General features: G+C 50.7%; 1 protein-coding gene across 1 annotated transcript in view; it reads left to right on the plus strand.

Annotated features, from left to right (window-relative positions):
* LOC116952475 (ephrin-B2a-like) overlaps positions 1 to 18,504 on the plus strand; it is a 169,100-nt gene that overhangs the window by 70,000 nt on the left and 80,596 nt on the right. Inside the window, exon 2 of the mRNA XM_032971857.2 lies at positions 13,497 to 13,831. Within this exon, the coding sequence (XP_032827748.1) occupies positions 13,497 to 13,831 (335 nt within the window). The remainder of the gene's footprint in view (positions 1 to 13,496; positions 13,832 to 18,504) is intronic.

Here is an 18,504-nt window from a genome sequence, read left to right on the forward strand (position 1 = left end):
CGGGGTTCAAACCCAGCACCTCCACGGTTACGCCTCCGTGTCCCCCCCTCCCCCTTCTCTCTCTGTGTCTCCGGCATGGAGGCTTTCGCACCGCGAGCCACGCGGCCGTCTCGAGGCGACTCGTTGAACACGGAACGCCGCCTACTACCTGGCACATCCATTTAACTTTTTTTTCCGAGCGAGGAATTTGCCCGAGAGTCCACGAGCCGCCTCCTCTAGGCGATGGCTGCCATAAAAAAAAACGAAAAAACCCCGCCACGAAACAGCGAAAACTCCGGGAAAAAACCCTCCCCCGTTCCGTGTCCCGCTCTGCGACAGCGGCTAATGTATTCCGCGGTTTGTTTAAAAAATGATGAAACTGGGGGGTGGCGTCTGGAGGGGAGGGAGGGGTACACGGTCCTGAATAATCACGTCCCCAGCTCTTGCATTGTAATGGTGTAATTATGGAGACATGTATAATGCATGTGAGAGTACATGTTCCGCTGCCAATTTATGAGCCTGGCATCGAATAGCGTATATATATTACTTTTTTCACTTACAATTTCCTAAATGCAAAAAAATAAAATTATTTATGAAAGTGTAACAGCGAAGGGTTTTTTTTTCTTCCTGTTGTCGCTCTCTTGTGGGTCAATTACTTGGATTTCTAACTCGAACAAGGGTTACATTTATGCTGTGAAACCTCTGCCGCTCGACGCATGGCTTGACTGCTGTATTCCACTCTCACCCTTTCACTGCTTTGCGATCACTCGCACCCCGCAAAGGTCAGAGACACGGCCGAACACTGGGCATCGCAGTTGCCCGCCTCTGTTTGATTCTCTAAATAGTATTTTTACCAGGCAAGGGCCAGCTGAGTTTATATGCAGTTCTTTTTCAGAAGCGACCTGGCCACAAATAATAACTCAACGAAGTGGGAATTTATCGCGTGGGAATTTATAGCCACCAAATACTCTAAACGCATCTCTAAGAGGGGAAAAAACCAGAGGACCCGGAGAAAAATCTACGCGACCACAGGGAGAGAACATGCAAACTCCAAATATACAGCAGCAGGCGTCAGTCGGGATCAAACCCACGACCTTCTGTATACCAGGCGAGGTAGTTAACATCTCCTAGCCACCGTGGTGCCCTCGTGAACCCCAAGTCGTTGTCTTCTTCTCCTCTCTTCAGTTACTTGGCCGTTTGGGCCCTCACCGTCTCCTTCACCGACATCTCCTAGCACTGCTCTCTCGCTCTCCACTTCCCTCTGTCCTTCGCTGCGTTGTTCCACTGAGACGGCTGTGCACTCCGTCCAGTGTCTGATCTTTTGACGCCCAGTCAGAAAGTGGGGTTTCCTTTTCCCGTAGCACCTTCCAGTCTTCCCACCATCACCATCCTCTGCGGTCGGTCCCCATTTATCCAGGGCACATGTCCGCAACGCTGCAGTTAAGCACAAGGGCAACAAGGTTATTGGTTGGCTCGTGCGTGTTCTTCAGAGTAAAAAATAAAAATTAAACGTGATAGAAATTGAACTCCGCCGACTTAAACGCTGCTGCTCGTTCGTCTGGCCGAGGAGCCCTTTGAGGAAGGGCGTTCGTCGTCGTTTTAAAATGTTTGTTTTCACGCGTCGTTACGTGTTTGCCATGTGTGTGCTCGTGTCAATCGACACCCCGGTCACCCTCGCAAATGAGATGTTCCATCTCAAGGGAATTTTGCAGGTGACATATTAGAATAATAATAAATTAAAGTGCCGCCCTTATTGCGGGGAGGTTTGGCGGGCCGTAGCGCATCCCTTGGCGTCTCTCCACCCTCCGCCAGCCTCGCCGCGTTGTTCACCAGCGTCGCCGACGATCCGACTCCGTCACCTGCACCGCCGCATCGTCGTCCACCCGGCCTAACTGCGCGAGCTCTGACCTTGAAGCTCTGACCTTGAACGTCATTGGACAAGATCCGGGGGGTACGACGCCGTCGCGAAAGGCGGTGCACGAGGCACAAATGAGTCGCCACGTTCACCGTGAACGATGCCTTGAGACGCGCGAATGCCCTGTTTTTATATCGTGCCAACAGCATCCCACACTTAGAATCACTGGAAATTATAATAAGAATGCTCACACCGTTAAACTAGCAAAATAAAACTATTTTTTATTTCACCAGGTACGGCCCACTGAGCTATATAGCTTATTTTTCCTGGCCACAAATGATAGCTCAACAAAAGTGGCTTGTCATGTGGAAATCTGCTGCAGCCAAATGCTCTAAACGCATGCGTTCATGTAGAGGGAAAAACCAGAGGACCCAGAGATAAATCCACGCGACCATGGGGAGAGAGAGAGAGAGACACGCAAACTCCAAACATATACAGCAGGTGTCAGGGTCGGGATCAAACCCACGACCTCCGGCATACCAGGCGAAGGAGTTAACATATTGCCAGCACAGCGCCCTTTGCCAATCCGCTGCTGGATGAAGGCCTCCCCATGTCGTGGGGGGCAGTTTAGAGCATACCTCGCCACACTGTTTAATACGGATTGATGAGGCGGGGGGGGGGGGGCACACAAGGACTCTACAACTGCCACGCTCCACTGCTGTGAGTCGTGGCCGGGAATTGAAGGTGGTTTACCAGGTTCAGGGTGAGTTGCAATCGACACAGAAACAAACACGAGCCCCTGTCTGATGATGATGATTGAAGGCAATCTCGTTTAGCTTGTAGATATTTTTTTTTACACAAAACAGACAGATAAATTTGATTCGTAATCGGGAAAAGAGCCCAAATTTGTCTGTGAGTGTTTATTTTATAATAAAAAAAGGCTTAATATTTTTCTGTTCATAATCTAGTTTTTTTTGGGTTAGATCACGTAAATATAAATGTGTCGTTAAACCCACCACCACACGACACAGCCAATTAGTACAGCGCACCGGTGTGTCGGAGAGCAAATCCACAACATTTACAATCTGAGCACGACGTTTCGCCAGTGATTACTGGATGTGGCAAGTTGTTTATCATGTCCACCTACACAACGACCACAGCCATAGTCCACAAAATGTAAATCTTCAAATCACGCAGTGGGTTGCGGCAGGGCATACCACATCCTTTGCATTAGACGATGCTCTTTTCTCCCTTCTATTTTAAGTAATAAGTTGGGGGTGCATTCTATAATCTGACAGGTTTGTGGTGTGGTGCGTGTGTGGGGGGGGGGGGGGGGGGGTAGCGTAGCGGTCAGCGCGTTGCGCTGTGAACCTGGCATTCCAGGTTCGATTCCCATTCACGGCCAACACCAGTGACGATTATCTGAACCGGTCCTGGGCCTTCCCTAGGTTGACTCAGCCTCAAATGAGTACCTGGTGCGGTGTGTAAACGTCGCCAGGAGGGAGACAAAAACGTGTGGGCGTGGTGTTGGCCACCCACCCCCTCGTGTACCGTGCCGGCCTTCATAGGTGCTCGCTAACAGCACTTGCCCCAACAGTCTGTTACAGGCTATAGGAATGGATATTTGTCTTTGTTGTGTGTGTGTGGTGTGTGTGTGTTGCGCACGTGATCAGATTTGTGTAACTTTATCGACACAAGGTTTGGGGGATGCATCTCTCTCCAGAGCCTTACGATCCGCAGTGTCACGCGGTGGACGGTAACTAACCAGGGTTGTGATTAGTATCTCTTTACCTCGGGAAGCCTCGAGGCTCTCTTTCACGTGGAGGGGGCGGGGGGGGGGGAGCGCTGGGGGGTTGGGGGAAGGAGGGCGAGGGGTGGGCTGCGTCGGGGACCTTTGGCCGACGCACCCCGTGGGCGAGGGCTGGCGGGGACCCACCACGGCTCCTGTGGGGTTATTGAAGAGCGACGCTGCCGGCGGCAGTGTCGCTCTTCAATAACCCCGGGGCGTCTTCTCCTCGCTGAGGAAGCTCAAAGGGAATCAATCACGCGGGGGGGGGGGGGACCCCCCGCTCTCCCAAACAATAGCCCGTAGCCCCTCCCCCCCCTCCCACGCTCCATTGTCGTCGGGGTGACCCCTTCTTAACAGTCGGCTGACAGGCGGTGATTTATTATTATTATTTTCCCACATTATTTGCCGCAGGTCGTTATTTTGACCGTTTGGCCAAAGTTGCACCGAGCGGTGGATGCAGGACGTGCCCTCGAGGGCAGCGTGCGTGGACGGGCGCGTTGCGAGAGACTGCGTCCCTGTGATCGGATTACCGAAGGCCGGTGTTGGTCACCGGGGGAAAATAAATGAGTGTCGTCTTGCGTTGACAAAGTAAAAAGAGTCCTTCCTGAAGTGAATTCGTATGTACGTATGGTGGTCTTCTGTTGCGTCACACGTAGCCGACCGTGCTAATCGGAGGTGCGCGAGGGGCATTCGCTGCGTGCTGTCGCGTTCGACTCCTCTCTTTCCTCTGCCCGTTATTGGTATTCCTGAAGGAGACCCCCGTGTGTTCATTCTCGGCAATGTCGACGTTTTTTTCCTTGGCTTTGTTTTTTGCTGCTGTGCTCACACAGCACCGGGAATCTCCCACTGTAATCTGTCCAGGATGCTGGCAAAACGGGACCCACCGTCCGCGCGACAAATCAATTGAAACATACTCTTTGGTTCTATTCGGTAAAGTCACGTAGGTAAAAAAATAAAACAACAAAAATCACGACGTTTCGGCCACAACACAAGCGGCCTTCATCAGGTGAAGGGACCAGCCTGTCTCGAAGACTGCGCTGGAGTGAAACAGAGCCAAGCTCAGACTACGACCTTGAAGCTGTGTGAGAGGGATTTCACTCCAGCGCAGTCTTCGAGACAGGCTGGTCCCTTCACCTGATGAAGGCCGCTTGTGTTGTGGCCGAAACGTCGTGATTTTTGTTGTTTTATTTTTTACCTACGCGACTTTACCGAATAGAACCAAAGAGTATGGATCCTTGCAGTCACGAAAGCTTCAAATCTAGAAAATCGATTGAACTCGGCACTCAAATCTCCAAGACAAAAAGATTTGGATGACCTGGGAGTTATCCGCAGTGCTGCTCCATTTCTCTGGTCACTTCTGTTCTGTGCCCAATGCAGGAGGTTACCGTGGGTCTCTGCCGGTCGACGGATTCAATTCTGGCACCGGCAACGGTCGAAGGGACAAATGATCACGCAGGGCATCTTGCGTTCAAGACGGCAACAGCAGCAGCAACCATCGCGCCACAAAGCCACAGCCTCCGGTCGTGCCCCGCTTACGCCGCTCTCATCGGCGAGGTTGAGCTGGCCTCACTGCGTGCTGAGTTGGGAAGTAAAACCAATCGTGAAAGTAATGCAGTGGTCAGATTACATTTTATTTTAAAATAACGCACGGCACGATTGCACTCCTTCTTGAAACTCCACGTAATCGGTAATCGTATTCTGATTACTTTGCTACAATCACCCTCGCATCACGGTTCTTAAGGCGTTCACACAAGAGGGCAATTGAGGGGGTGGAGAAAAACGAATATATTCTCGCCAAATCGTGTTCTCGCCCAATATTTGTTCTCCCAGGAGCCAATGTTTGGTCATATTTGTTCCCCTTACAAATAGTTCTACCCCTTCATTGTTATTGCGTGTCCTCCAGGGGGGTGACCAAACCGCAGTTTCAGCACCCCGCTCAATAGAGACGCAGCTGATTTGAAACTTTTCATTTGAACTTTTTGGAAACGGGAAAGATCTGCGGAAGCTGGAGCAACCTGGGGCACTCACCCCTGGCAGCGAATCCAGACATGAGTGCTCCCACATATTTCTAAAATGTAAAACGCACACAGCCCAACGGCGCGAGCTTAGATCCTGCAGTGTGACCGCCCTATGTGACGTGAGACTATAATTTTTATTTTACGAGGTAAGGCCCACTGAGCTGTATGGCTCTTTTTTCAGAAACGACTTGCCTATAGCATATGATAGCTCAACGAAGTGGCTTATCATGTGGAAAGTTAAAGCAGCCAAATACTCTAAACACACGTTTCTAAATGTGGAGGACCTGGATAAAAAATCCATGCGACCACGGGGAGAGAGACACGCAGACTCCAACTCCTGTTGCATATTTGGGGTCGGGATCGAACCCACGACCTCCTGTATACCAAGCGAGGGAGTTAACATCTCGCTACCGCAGCACCCATATTGTGGCTCTCGGCAGCCTGGTGAGCGTATTTGGTTTGTGGCCTGCATGAGCAGGAGGTTTTGTGGTCACCCGCGCGCCCTGCGCGATGTCCACACGAGTTGCCGCAAGATGCTCGTCGCGCTGCCCGTCCGCCGCGGCGGTTGCCGCCGTGAAACTCTCCGTGGCCTCGTTTCGACGTCGCAGCAACCCCGGAGCGGTGGTTGGGGTTCTGCCCGGTACTTATGGGGGGGGGGGGGGGGGGGAACGACGACTCTCACTGGGGCGACCGCTAAGGGAGATCGAATTTCCACGCCCCCTCCACCACTCCCCCCGGCAAGTCTTGCTGCTGGCACAACGGCGACCTGGGCAATCATCTGAAACGTTAGCCCCTCTCTAAAAAAAAAAAACATTGCCAAAATATTTGTGGAAAGTGTACGGTTGATATTAATCTTAAGTTCTCGTGTATTGTGCATCTGCCAAAACCACTTGTGTCACGCACTCGCAATGCACCCGCACCCAGCGTAAGCGCACATGCTGTGCAAAGAAATCCTCGTGTCGATCGAATGGTCTGTTGGGACGAGTGCTGTTAGCGAGCGTCTATTGAGGCTGGCATGGCACGGGGCATGATGCGGCGCACGGGACATGACGCGGCACATGAGGCGGTGGTTACGGAGAGCACCGATGTCAGGAGCCACCTCTGCAGTCCTGACGCTGTCTTTATCCATGGAAGTCGCGGCTTCTCCCACGCGAAATAAACATTGGGAGGTGCCTCTTATCATCATCATCATCATCGTCGCCATCGGTGGCAATCCTGACCTAGCGGTGGAAAATGCCACATTCCCGTGGCAGGGGTCAGTTCCATCTTCAGCACAGCCATTATTGACTCCCCACACAGTAGCGGCGCTCACTTTACTGACGCCGCAGGAATTGCGGGCTGGGCTGGGCCAGGTTGACCACCGACGGTGATGTGAATTTGCGCAAGCTCCCGATCGCGAGTTGAGACGGCTCAAACCACGAGCGGATCCCAGTCCGCCGCCTCCTCAAGGCTGGCATGGCCCGGTTTCATTCATTCGGGTTTTAATCGCTTTTTATATAAAACCGGAGCACCTGGATCCTGCCCAAATCCGGTTTTATTCGGTTTTATTAAAGTTAAGTCGGGATTTCAGTCGCAGGCACCCATTAGCGGCGTTCGGGCCGGGGCCCGGGCTCAGCGCATGGCGGCATGGCCACGTCGACCGCCGCTGCTGCTGCTGCTGCGTCTGAGCGAAACTTCTCGACGCTGGGATTTATCCATTCCAAGTTGAGGAACAGCCTGGCGCCCAACTCAGTCGAGAAGCTCGTCTTCATCAAGTCAAACCCCAACGCGTTCTACGACTACCCCACGTCCGACGACGGCGACGACGACAACACCGAGTCCAGCGGCGAGAGCGACGACGAAGACGACGCGGCAGCGGCGGACGACGACGAGGAGCAGAAGGATTGAAGTGTGCACGAGACGCCGATAATAAAACCAGGTTTTATTATCGGCAAAATCGGGTTTAATTCCATTAAAACCAATAACCCAATTTTGTCGGGCAAAAAAATCCACCCTTGCGCCTCCTCGAGCGGCGGCGGTGACGACGGCGCTACGTTCTACCGCTTGCTCGCGGGGTCCAGTGCCCCACACAGGCCCCGGCCCCCTCCCCCACGTCCCTTTGCGTAGTTCCACTGACCGCGGGCGCACGAGCGCAGCACCGTAGCGCCTCCCCCCTCCCTCTCTCGTCTCAACCGCCACGCCGTGCTGCCCTTTTCTCAGCGACCTCTCCCGCTGTTACCGCTCGCCTCACGTTTCACTTCGAATTTCCCTTCCCCTGCCTCCCTCCGCTGCTCATTCGAAACCCCCCACAGTCACCAACCGCCACCCACCACTCATCAAATTATACCACCCACAAGCCACGTCCACCACCCACAAGCCACGTCCACCACCCACAAGCCACGTCCACCACCCACAACCCACGTCCACCACCCACAACCCACGTCCACCACCCACAACCCACGTCCACCACCCACAACCCACGTCCACCACACACAACCCACGTCCACCACCCACAACCCACGTCCACCACCCACAACCCACGTCCACCACCCACCACTCATCTATCTCCACCACCCTCTCCTCCCCCCGCGTGCCACCGCACCTCCCGCCTGCACGCCCTCGCTTGCTACGGTGTTGCTGGTGGGGAGACCTTCACTGAGCAGTGGGGAGATCAGGGCCGACGATGACGGCGACGCCGCTTCTGAGCAGATCCGCTCCGCCCGGCCGTGTCCCTCGCCGCGTACGTGCGCACACGGGGGCCGGGGGTGGGGAGGGGCGCAGGGAACGGACACATTTATTTCGGTCGTTCGTATTTGCCGATTTTTGGCCGCTCTCAGCTCAAAATGTAACAGCGCGCGAACCCTGCCCCAGCATCTCCGCTACCCGTCCTGCACCATCTCATGGCGCTCGCCCCTCTCGCTGCCCATGGCTCTCTCGCCCCATTTTCCCCAGCAGTGCCTCCCTTCGTCTCCCGCTCCTGCTGTCCTTCGTTTCGCATCCCCGTCGCTCCATCCGTCTCCATCTGCTTCGCGTTCCCGCGTTGTTCCTCCCTCCCTCCCTCTCCTCTCACCCCCTGTCTCCATCTGCGGTGTCGTCTCTGTGCTTCTTCACACCCCTCACCCCCCACCTCGCCTCTATGTGCTTCTACACTCCCTCCGTCTATTCCACGGCCCCCCACCCCCCGTGTCTATCTGTCTGCCTGCCTCTCGCTCTGCTCTCTCTCAAAACGCCTCGCCACCTCTGCACCTCTCACCCCCTTCCGCGTAAAATGCAGATTAGGCCGGCGATTACAATATCAAAGGCAATGCGGCGGTCAAAGCATTTCGCTCATTTTCCCTTCAAAGCGCGGGCGGGGACGGGCGACTGTGACCTGTTGACCCCTGGCCTAGTGACCATGGGTTCTACCACCCCCGTATTCCTCCTCTTAGTTTAAACATTCTTTATTTTTTTGGTATTTTCTTAAAGAGCTGTACTGTATGCCCCAGCAGAGATTGCTCTACACGGTGTGTGTGTGTGTGGCTGTGTATCGTTTTTTAGTCCATATGTCCAAACCAGCGGGGCACGTTTTTCCTGGGGCGGATTGATATGCTAAGCAGCGATGTACACTGGTGGCTGTGTGTGTGGTGAGCCCTGCGTGTGATTGACCGCGTCAAGACAAGTTCTGGCCACACGGACCCAAGTGGCCATCGTGATTTACGTGGACGAAACTTAGTTTATATTCTTAGCTCTTTCGGTAAAGTCACGTTGAAGGGAAACAATAAAATAATAAAAAATATATTAAACAATAAAAAATTATCACGACGTTTCGACCATAACACAAACGGTCGTCATCAGGCGATGACGACCGTTTGTGTTATGGTCGAAACGTCGTGAGAATTTTTTTATTGTTTTATATATATTTTATTATTTTATTGTTTCCCTTCAATGTGACTTTACCCAAAGAGCTAAGAATATGAATTACTGCAGTCACGAAAGCTTTAAATCGAAACGTAGTTTGTTAACAGAACCAGAATCTTTATTTATGGTGGAAGAATTCGATGAGCAATAAAGCACTTTTTGACAGATGTCCAGTGAGAGGCTTGTCAGAGTGTTACAACTGAAAAACAATGAAAAAACACGATACGAGTGCAAAGTATAGGAAAGGTAAGTAAATCACTCCAAAAAGAACAAATAAAACATTTGTTTTTCTATTTTACCAAGTAAAACCCTCCAAGCTATAATCTGAGCTCGGACGGAGCAAGCAGTCATGTGCAGATATTTATCTGTCAAATTAAATCCACCCACCCCACCCCATAAATATGAGGGGCATTGGAATTGTTTTCCGCAATTAAATATTAATGCTTGATTATTATTGTCTACATGCTCGCTGGGAATCTCAACGATTGTCCAAAACGTTGGCCTCGTATATAACACCGCACCGTGTGGATTTTTCGGTTGTACTGCAGTGTGCCATGCGGAGTAGTGGCGCAGTGGTTAGTGCACCGTGCTATGATGAACCTGGCGACCTGAATTGGTTTCACGGCCACAGCGAAATTCAGTGGCGAGTCATTTTACAAAGCAGTCTTGGTGTCCCTGGCTTCAATAAACCGACAATGACCAGCGTGGCGAAGTATGGTCAAACAACTCCCAATCACTGACACAGTGTGGGGAGGTCTGGATTGACAAGAGGCTGTAAATTATTACTCGTGTTGACTTGGCGTAAAAGATGAGCTATTTTGTTCTGTCTTAGCAAACCCAATGGCAATGTGTAGTGTTAACTGTGTTATTCAAGGGTTGGTAACCTCGCATTCAGCTGGCGAGACTGCCTTCAGTTGGCTGCTCAGCGTTTTAGGTTCCTCGTCTGTGTAATGCACGTAATGTATAGACAAAGACAACGACCCCCCCCCCCCCCCGCCGTGTAGCCTTAACATACTTTGGGACAAGTGCTGTTAGCGAACACCCATGATGGCCGGCACAGCACACGATAGGGGTGGGTGTCCAGTGTCCAACAAGACGCCAGGCCGCGTTTGTTTCCCCAGTGCTGATGTTGGCACACCGCAACAGGATTTAATTTAAGGATGAGTTCACCCCTAGAGGAGACCTACCAACACACACACCAAGGCACACACTCACGTACACCGACGCACACGCTCACGTACACCGACGCACACGCTCACACACTCACACACCACTCCCGAGCTGTTACCTTGGAGCTTAACAAGATGTGCCTGTGCTGGAGAGGTTGTTACTGTGAATGAGGGCTTGGGACTCAATGTCAGTAATTTCCAGGGACTCTCGAGAGTGTTTGGAAGGAAATAAGCCGCTATTAACAGCTGATGGGTGTTACACACGTGTGTATTGGACGGGCTTTCAGTAAGGATGTCACTAAATAGACGAAACTAAGGCCGCCCGCTAATGCTGGCAAGATAAGCACATTTTATGGCTCTATATTCTCACTCTGTCTCTCAGCACTGATGAGGACCGTCGATGCAAGTGTTGGTGGGATTTCATGGCCTACAAAGCTGCGTGTTTTTTTTTTAATATGGAGACTCTGAGGATTTCCTCCTCGCCACAAAAGAAGAGACATTGGGGGAGTGGAGGCGCGGCAGTTAGTGCATTGCAGTCGTTGCTACGAGCCCAGACATCTGAGTTTGATGCTTGTCCAAGGCTAAAATGATTGGTGAATGGTCGCTGAATTGGTCCTCCTGCCCACTGCCACGCTGACCCACGCCGACCCACACTGACCCACGCTGACCCACACTGACCCACGCTGACCCACGCCGACCCACGCTGACCCACGCTGACCCACGATGACCCACACTGACCCACGATGACCCACGCTGACCCACGCTGACCCACGTCGACCCACGCTGACCCACGATGACCCACGATGACCCACGATGACCTACACTGACCTACGATGACCCACGATGACCCACGATGACCCACAATGACCCACACTGACCCACGATGACCCGCGATGACCCACACTGACCCACGCTGACCCACACTGACCCACGCCGACCCACACTGACCCACGCTGACCCACGATGACCCACACTGACCCACGATGACCCACGATGACCCACGCTGACCCACAATGACCCACACTAACCCACGATGACCCACGCCGACCCACACTGATCCACGCTGACCCACGCTGACCCACACTGACCCACGCTGACCCACGCCGACCCACACTGACCCACGATGACCCACACTGACCCACGCTGACCCACGCTGACCCACGCCGACCCACGCCGACCCACGATGACCCACGATGACCCACACTGACCCACGATGACCCACACTGACCCACGCCGACTCACACCGACCAGCGTGGCTAAGAGGGCCTCAAACAACAGGCATTACTGACACTGCGTGAGCATGGCAAAGGCCTTCGTCCAACAATGGGTGGGCTGACGATTATAACAATACGAAGAATTATAAAGGGACACATGATCAGCAGTGATAGTAACTATCAGGAGGTGGGACATAGCCACCAGTTGCGAGACGAAAACGCCGTAAATGCAACATAGGCGATGGAGGACTGAACATGCCTTAGCCCACAAATCCATTTGCATTTCACCGTAACTTAATGATCGCTGCCGCTGGGGGGGGGGGGGGGGGGGAGTTGCGTAGTAAAGACACTAAACTCTCTTAGCATATATCTACTCACATATGCCTTTATGTATCACCCTGAGGGTAGATCGGATAAGCAAGACGAATCGAAAGTGGGCGACTGCTACGGCTTGAGGGCATCTTTGCTTTCTTAGTCTGCCCTCCTCCCCATTGCCCCCCACCCCACCCCACCCCTCCCGCCCCCCCCCCCACACCCCCCCTCAAGGCCCCTCAAAAAAAGGTGGTTAACGCGTTACCGTGTTTCTTCAGCGACCGCAATAATTTGTACGAAAATACACGGAGGGCACTTTGTTGGCAGTGCCACACAACCGCAGATCACGGCAACTCACCATATTCTGTCCTGACCGCTACTTCGTGCCAGACGGCGGTTTAATAAGCTGATGCCTTGAAAAAAAAAACGTTAAATCGATTCTTCCTTTTCTTCCTAATTCGTATATATTTGTTATTATTTATTTCATTGCACATTATGAATTGTTGTCGTGGCAGCGACAAGTGAAGATTGTATCTCTAGTCGGTGCTCTCGGGTTGTAGCAGGGGCTGTGACGGTGCCCAATCCTGGCCAGTTGGGCTAAAAAAACCTCAAATAGCGAAATGAAACGATTGGCCTTTTTCACTTACGAGACGTAAATGTTTTAAAGATGAACCATATCAGTGGGTAAATAGAGTTTGTGTTTAGATGTGCGGCGTTTGCGATGAATGCGTTATTTTTGTGATTTGTGTGAAAATGCATTTTTGGAAGTTGGCCCATTATACTGTATGCACAGGCAGATTGAAATGATGTGGCCGAGTTGCAGTGGTTTTTAATGGAGTGCATTTAGGTTAATGGTATATAATCCAAATTGTACTGTAATTGTGATGTTTTAAATTAAGATGGAGTTAATCTGAGCCTGCCAAACCAAAAAAATGTCATGGTAAAAAAAAAAAATCGTTAATGTATATAGTTATAGTGATATTTGTTGATAAGTGCCTCAGTACATTAAATATATTGTGTGTTCGTGTATATATATATAAAATCACATGTTAATAACCTTCAATTTCCGCAAAGCCAAAATAACTTTTTTGCAATTTCGTTTCATTTTGGGATTATACCACGGCACTAATTTGTAGTAGTTTCAAACCAACCATGCATGTATGTTGGACTTCTTTCGCACTGTACGGAGCCAACCATGCTGTCTCCTCCCCCGTCACTTTGTTGCTCCTGTGCGGTTCTCAATTCCCCCTCCCCCCGACCCACCCACCCACCCACCGCAAACAGATTCCAGCCAGGACGTGGCGGCTTGGTCGTCTACCCACAAATTGGCGACAAGCTTGACATCGTGTGTCCCCGCATCGGCGATGGAGGCCCTCCGGGAGGAGGTACGGGATTCGGCTCGCCCTCGTCCTCTGGGGCTGCGACGGAGACCTACCAGTACAAGCTGTACATGGTGACGCAGTCGGAAGCGGAGTCGTGCGACACGACCCGCCGCAAGAACCCGCTGCTCACCTGCAACCGGCCCGACCGCGACGTCAAGTACACCATCAAGTTCCAGGAGTTCAGCCCGAGCGTCCTGGGCCTGGAGTTCCAGCGGGGCAGGGACTACTACATCATCTGTGAGTACGCACCTCTGCGCCAGTCCGAGTGTCCATTTGAAGGCGAAGGCCAAGCTTTTTCGTGGAGTTTTATGAATGGTTTAACCCCCCCACCACCCTCCCCTCCACACAAAAAGGCCAAGAAAAATGTTTTCTCATCTTGATGATGTCTGCACCAGTACCCAGTAAACATGGAATGTTGGGACTATGTTAGGATAACGTTAGGATATAACGTTGGTCCAACGGTTTTAACCATATGTCAACGTTGACCCAATGTTTGCACGTTTCCTGGGCGGGCGTGCAATGCTGTCTAGATCCATCTTTTATAATCGATTCCTACATGTGAATGGTTGTGTGATCGATAATCGATTATTTTAAAATGAATGCAATTCAAAGGCAAGTTTTTTGCAGATCATAATTTGTGCTGATGGAGCGAACCAAAGTGTACAAGCGTGGTGGGGAAAAAAGTAGAAAAACACAAACGAGACCGCAAAAAACTCGACGCCAAAATTTTTTTTTTTACACCGTGGAATAAAATCTCGAGCGCAAATCGTGACAATTCATCAGCTCCACCCGATTGTTACAAAGTGGAATTCCCGTTCAGAATTCGCTTAAGCTAGTGGCAGGAGGAGAATCGTCCCCTGCTGCCAAAACAGCCGGAGGGAAAACGATTTCAGAGAACGGCTTCTGAAGTTTCTTCATTCGGGGGGGGGGGACCCCCTTTATTCACACGAGAGACACCTGTTGTGACACGCCCAAACAAAGGGTGGCACACACCCCCGCGGAGGGTGTGTTCATCGCCTCACAAATCGGCCGTGCAATCGGGCCCGCTCGTCCTGAGGCGTTGGTAAAACGAGTGCCGTATGGTCGTGAAGTCAACGACGGAGGCTGCTCTGACTCATCCCTGCCATAGGAATGTGGGATTTCCACCACCGACTGGATGGGCACCTTCCCCGTGCCGCGTCTGTGCGGCCAGGTCATGCTTCGCATCTGGGGTTGGTTGAGCCGGGTCGAATTTTTAAGCGGGCGAGAACAGTGGGCGGCACCCATCCGCTCGCCTCTCGCTGTGCCCGCGGTGTTTTCCGTTCCTGTCCCCGTGGTGTCGTTGTGCCTGGTATGGGGCGGGTGGCATTCCTGTGGTTTTATCTGTGTTTCAGGAACGCTTCCTAAAAAGTACAGATTGTGCCCTCTCCGACTCCCAAATTCCTTCTACGTGCTCGGCTCCACACAGGAACACACAAGCATTATTTGTGGTCCATGTTGCTGGCATTGATAGTTATTTTTTTGAATGCTTTGCTTTATTAAATTTTTTAGATCGTCATCCTCGATCTATCCAACGCTGAATGAAGGACTCTCTCCAAGCCGTCGCCATCTCTCGCTGTCTCGTGATGTGACGATTCATCAGATGATCCACAAAAGCTGATTTCATAGCTCCATCTCCATGGATGTCCTATTGGGGATGTTCCCTCCTTTGACAGCCACTCCATTATTGCCCTCGACCGCCGGGTCATTGTCCGCTTCTTGCGGCGTGTTCTGCCCAAGCGAGATTATTTTTTCTTAACCGGTCAAAATTGTGTTCCTCAGTGGTTCTTAACACTTGTTGCAGCCTTGCACCCCTTTGGTTCTCAATAGTAAAAACATATTTAATGTGAATAAACACATAGGGTTTGATGAACCAAAGTACTTACATGCCCATAAAGTAATTAATTTGTGTTTCGATTATTTACCTTAAAAAGAAAATCTGCTCATGTCACGCACCCCCAGAAAGGGCATCACGCTACCCCCAGGTTAAGAACCGCTGGTCTACGTTGTTGGCTCTGAACTTGTGAATGTTCTTGAATCCAATGGGGGTTGTTTTTGTTTTAATTGAAAAATATTTCCTGTTCATCTTTTTTTTAGCTACCTTATCTCATCTTGCTCATCCTCATATTAACCAAATCCAAATATTTGCTCCAAGAATGTCTCACGAGATGTTACGTCCTGTTTAAACAAATAAAAATAACAACAGCAAAAGCCTGGCCCTTAAATCACTCCCACAATCGATCACTGTGAGTAGCACATTCGTGAAAAAAATGATTATGAAGAGTGAAGCCTGGCTTAGTTTGCCATCATGAACTTGTCAGTTGCTGTGATTTACGATTCACTGGCAAACCTTATGGAATGCTGAACACCGTTTCCTAATCGGATGATGATCATTATCAGGTTAATGACATCAGAATGTCAATGTTTTGACTTTTTTCCCACGTAGACACGAAGCGATTAAATAAATGCTGCTTGCTTGAAGTCTTATAGTACAATTCCATCCCTTAAGTGGCATTACTTGAGTCACTTTTGCAGGAAAGTAGATACTTTCTCAGCTGACGTGCCTCTCCGTCCCACGTGCGATTAAACCGCGTACGCAACCGGAATTAAGCCGCCTTGTAAGTTTACACTGGAGCCGCTCTTTAGACTCGGGTAGAACGGAGCGTGCGTAATTATGTTATGTTATATGTTCCAGCGTTTTTTTTGTGATGGGATTAACATTAGCGTTAGAGGGGGGGGGGGGGGGGGGTGGGCGGGCGGGCGCGACGGTCTGCCAAGATTTTGCAAGTCCAAACACCGAGGTGTTTTATTGCATCCCGGCACAGAAATCGGATTTAGCGAATTTGCTGCTCAAAATTAAACATTAAATACACTTCTTTTTGTTGTTGTTTAGTGGCGTTAAAAAAAGCTTTACCAGAGCGGTGAGGGTGATGAAGCAATTTTGCCTGGTGCTCTTCTGATACACTCTTCCCAACACTGCGAGCAACCTTGGTAACCGTGATGTTGGCAAGGCAGCATGGGGCATATCAGATAACGTGTGAACTCAGACTTTGCCAAATTTGAATACAATCTCACGCGGTGTAGGCTGGCTCGGGTTGACGGGACGCAAGCGTGGAGGGAGTCGTGCTATGCACCAATGCTAATGTAGGGCGTTTAAAATTACAAATGATTTGCCGTTATAACCGCATTATTTTTCGTTTGTTTTTAAGTGACGGTTTTCGAATCTTAAATACCTTTCAGAAATGCTTCGTTTATTTCTGCACACAAGGTGGGAGATTTTAACGATGCGCTGATCCCATATCCCCTTTATTAAGTCTGCGATTGCACGCATTGCATAGCGTGTGAAAGCATCGACGCTTTGATTCGCACGCATCAGTACAGCGGTAGATGTAGAGAGGAAATAAAATGTGACGACATGACAAGACCCTGCACAGATACAGCGGGCAGGTTTGTTCGACAGAGAGAGGCAGTCGGACGCGGACTTTATTACAGCCGGGTGCAGCCCCACTGAACTAAGCTGCTCTTTTACGGGAACGACCACAGCCCAAGGACTTTGACAGTGGTGGCAGTTACAGGACATCGCAGGGAGGGAAGCTGCAAGCTAACGATGGCCGAAAAACAAATATTAAGTACACAAAATCCATGCCAGAACGGTCAGTCATAGATATAAGGAAAAAAAGGGAAGTTTTTTTTTAAAAAAAAAGGTCCTGGACTTGAGACAGGGACAGGGAGTTTATGGCACAGATTACTGGGGGCAGGGAGTTGCAGGCTGAGGGAGCAGCAGATTGTTGGATGGATTTGGTTCGTTTCAGTCACCGCAATGTTTGCAAATTTTTTATAAATTCTTGAATCGAATCGTGATGACCCTCAATCGTGACAATTCATTGAGTTGTGAGGGAAGGGCAGTGGACAGTTAGGTTTGTTACTGATTTAAAAAACAACATAATAATAAAAATAGTCTTCAAAAAATTCCATTTCCCCCACGCTGACACACAGTGTAAACACTGCAGGGGGGGGGGGGGGGGGATAATGTTATAAACCAGTGCTGTACATCCGGATAACATCTACATTACTCTAGTACACACTGCGGCCGGGATACATTACGCTAAAAAAAAAATTGCGTTGATTTAATTGAGTGCCTGTAAAAGGTATGCGTTCACCATATAAGGGTTACCTTTTGCGGGAGCGACTGTACATTCGGGAGTGCTCGGTGCAGCGGAGGGAACTGTTGGAGAGGAGCCACGGTGGCTTGTTACTTTAATCGCAGCGGTAAATTCTCACGCCGATATCGACGACCGCAATTTTTTCCGGCGATTTTTCCTTCTCGCCTGAAACCCGCCACACGGTCGGCGCTCTGTCGAGATTAGAAAACTCGAGCGACTTTAAGAACCCGTTTATGGTTCAAAAAGTTTTATCGAAAAGTTTGCCAATTCACGTGAAATCAGTTTGGAGGATGCAGCGATGTGAAATTCGCTCGTGCACGGGTGCCACAGACGCGTACGTTGCACCCTCAAGACGGTGACATCCAGCGGTGGATAGAGCCTGGCTGAGGATAGAGTTGCCAAACTTACGTGAAAAAAAATAGCTTTTTTTTTTTGCTTAAAAAAAGAGAAACTAAAAGCAAAACGTAAATCCAGACGGTGCGTGGCCGAGACGAGCACGTGAAAGTAGCCCAACTCACGAAGGCACCTCGGCAGGGGGGTTTTAAAATGCAACATTTGTGTTTTACGAGGACGACAGCTGGCTCCGAATAATAATAATAGTAATAAACGTGGAATAATGAAATAAGACGGGCACGCGCGAGCACGCACCTCCACATCGCTCGATGCGCGTCGGCATCGACGAGCGACACTTTCTCCTGAACCTCTCTTGTTCTCGACCTCACCCCCCCC

The sequence above is a fragment of the Petromyzon marinus genome, chromosome 47 (genome assembly GCF_048934315.1).
Source record: "Petromyzon marinus isolate PM22_M1 ecotype Great Lakes invasive population chromosome 47, UKy_Petmar_22M1.pri1.0, whole genome shotgun sequence".
Taxonomy (NCBI): Eukaryota; Metazoa; Chordata; class Hyperoartia; order Petromyzontiformes; family Petromyzontidae; genus Petromyzon; species Petromyzon marinus.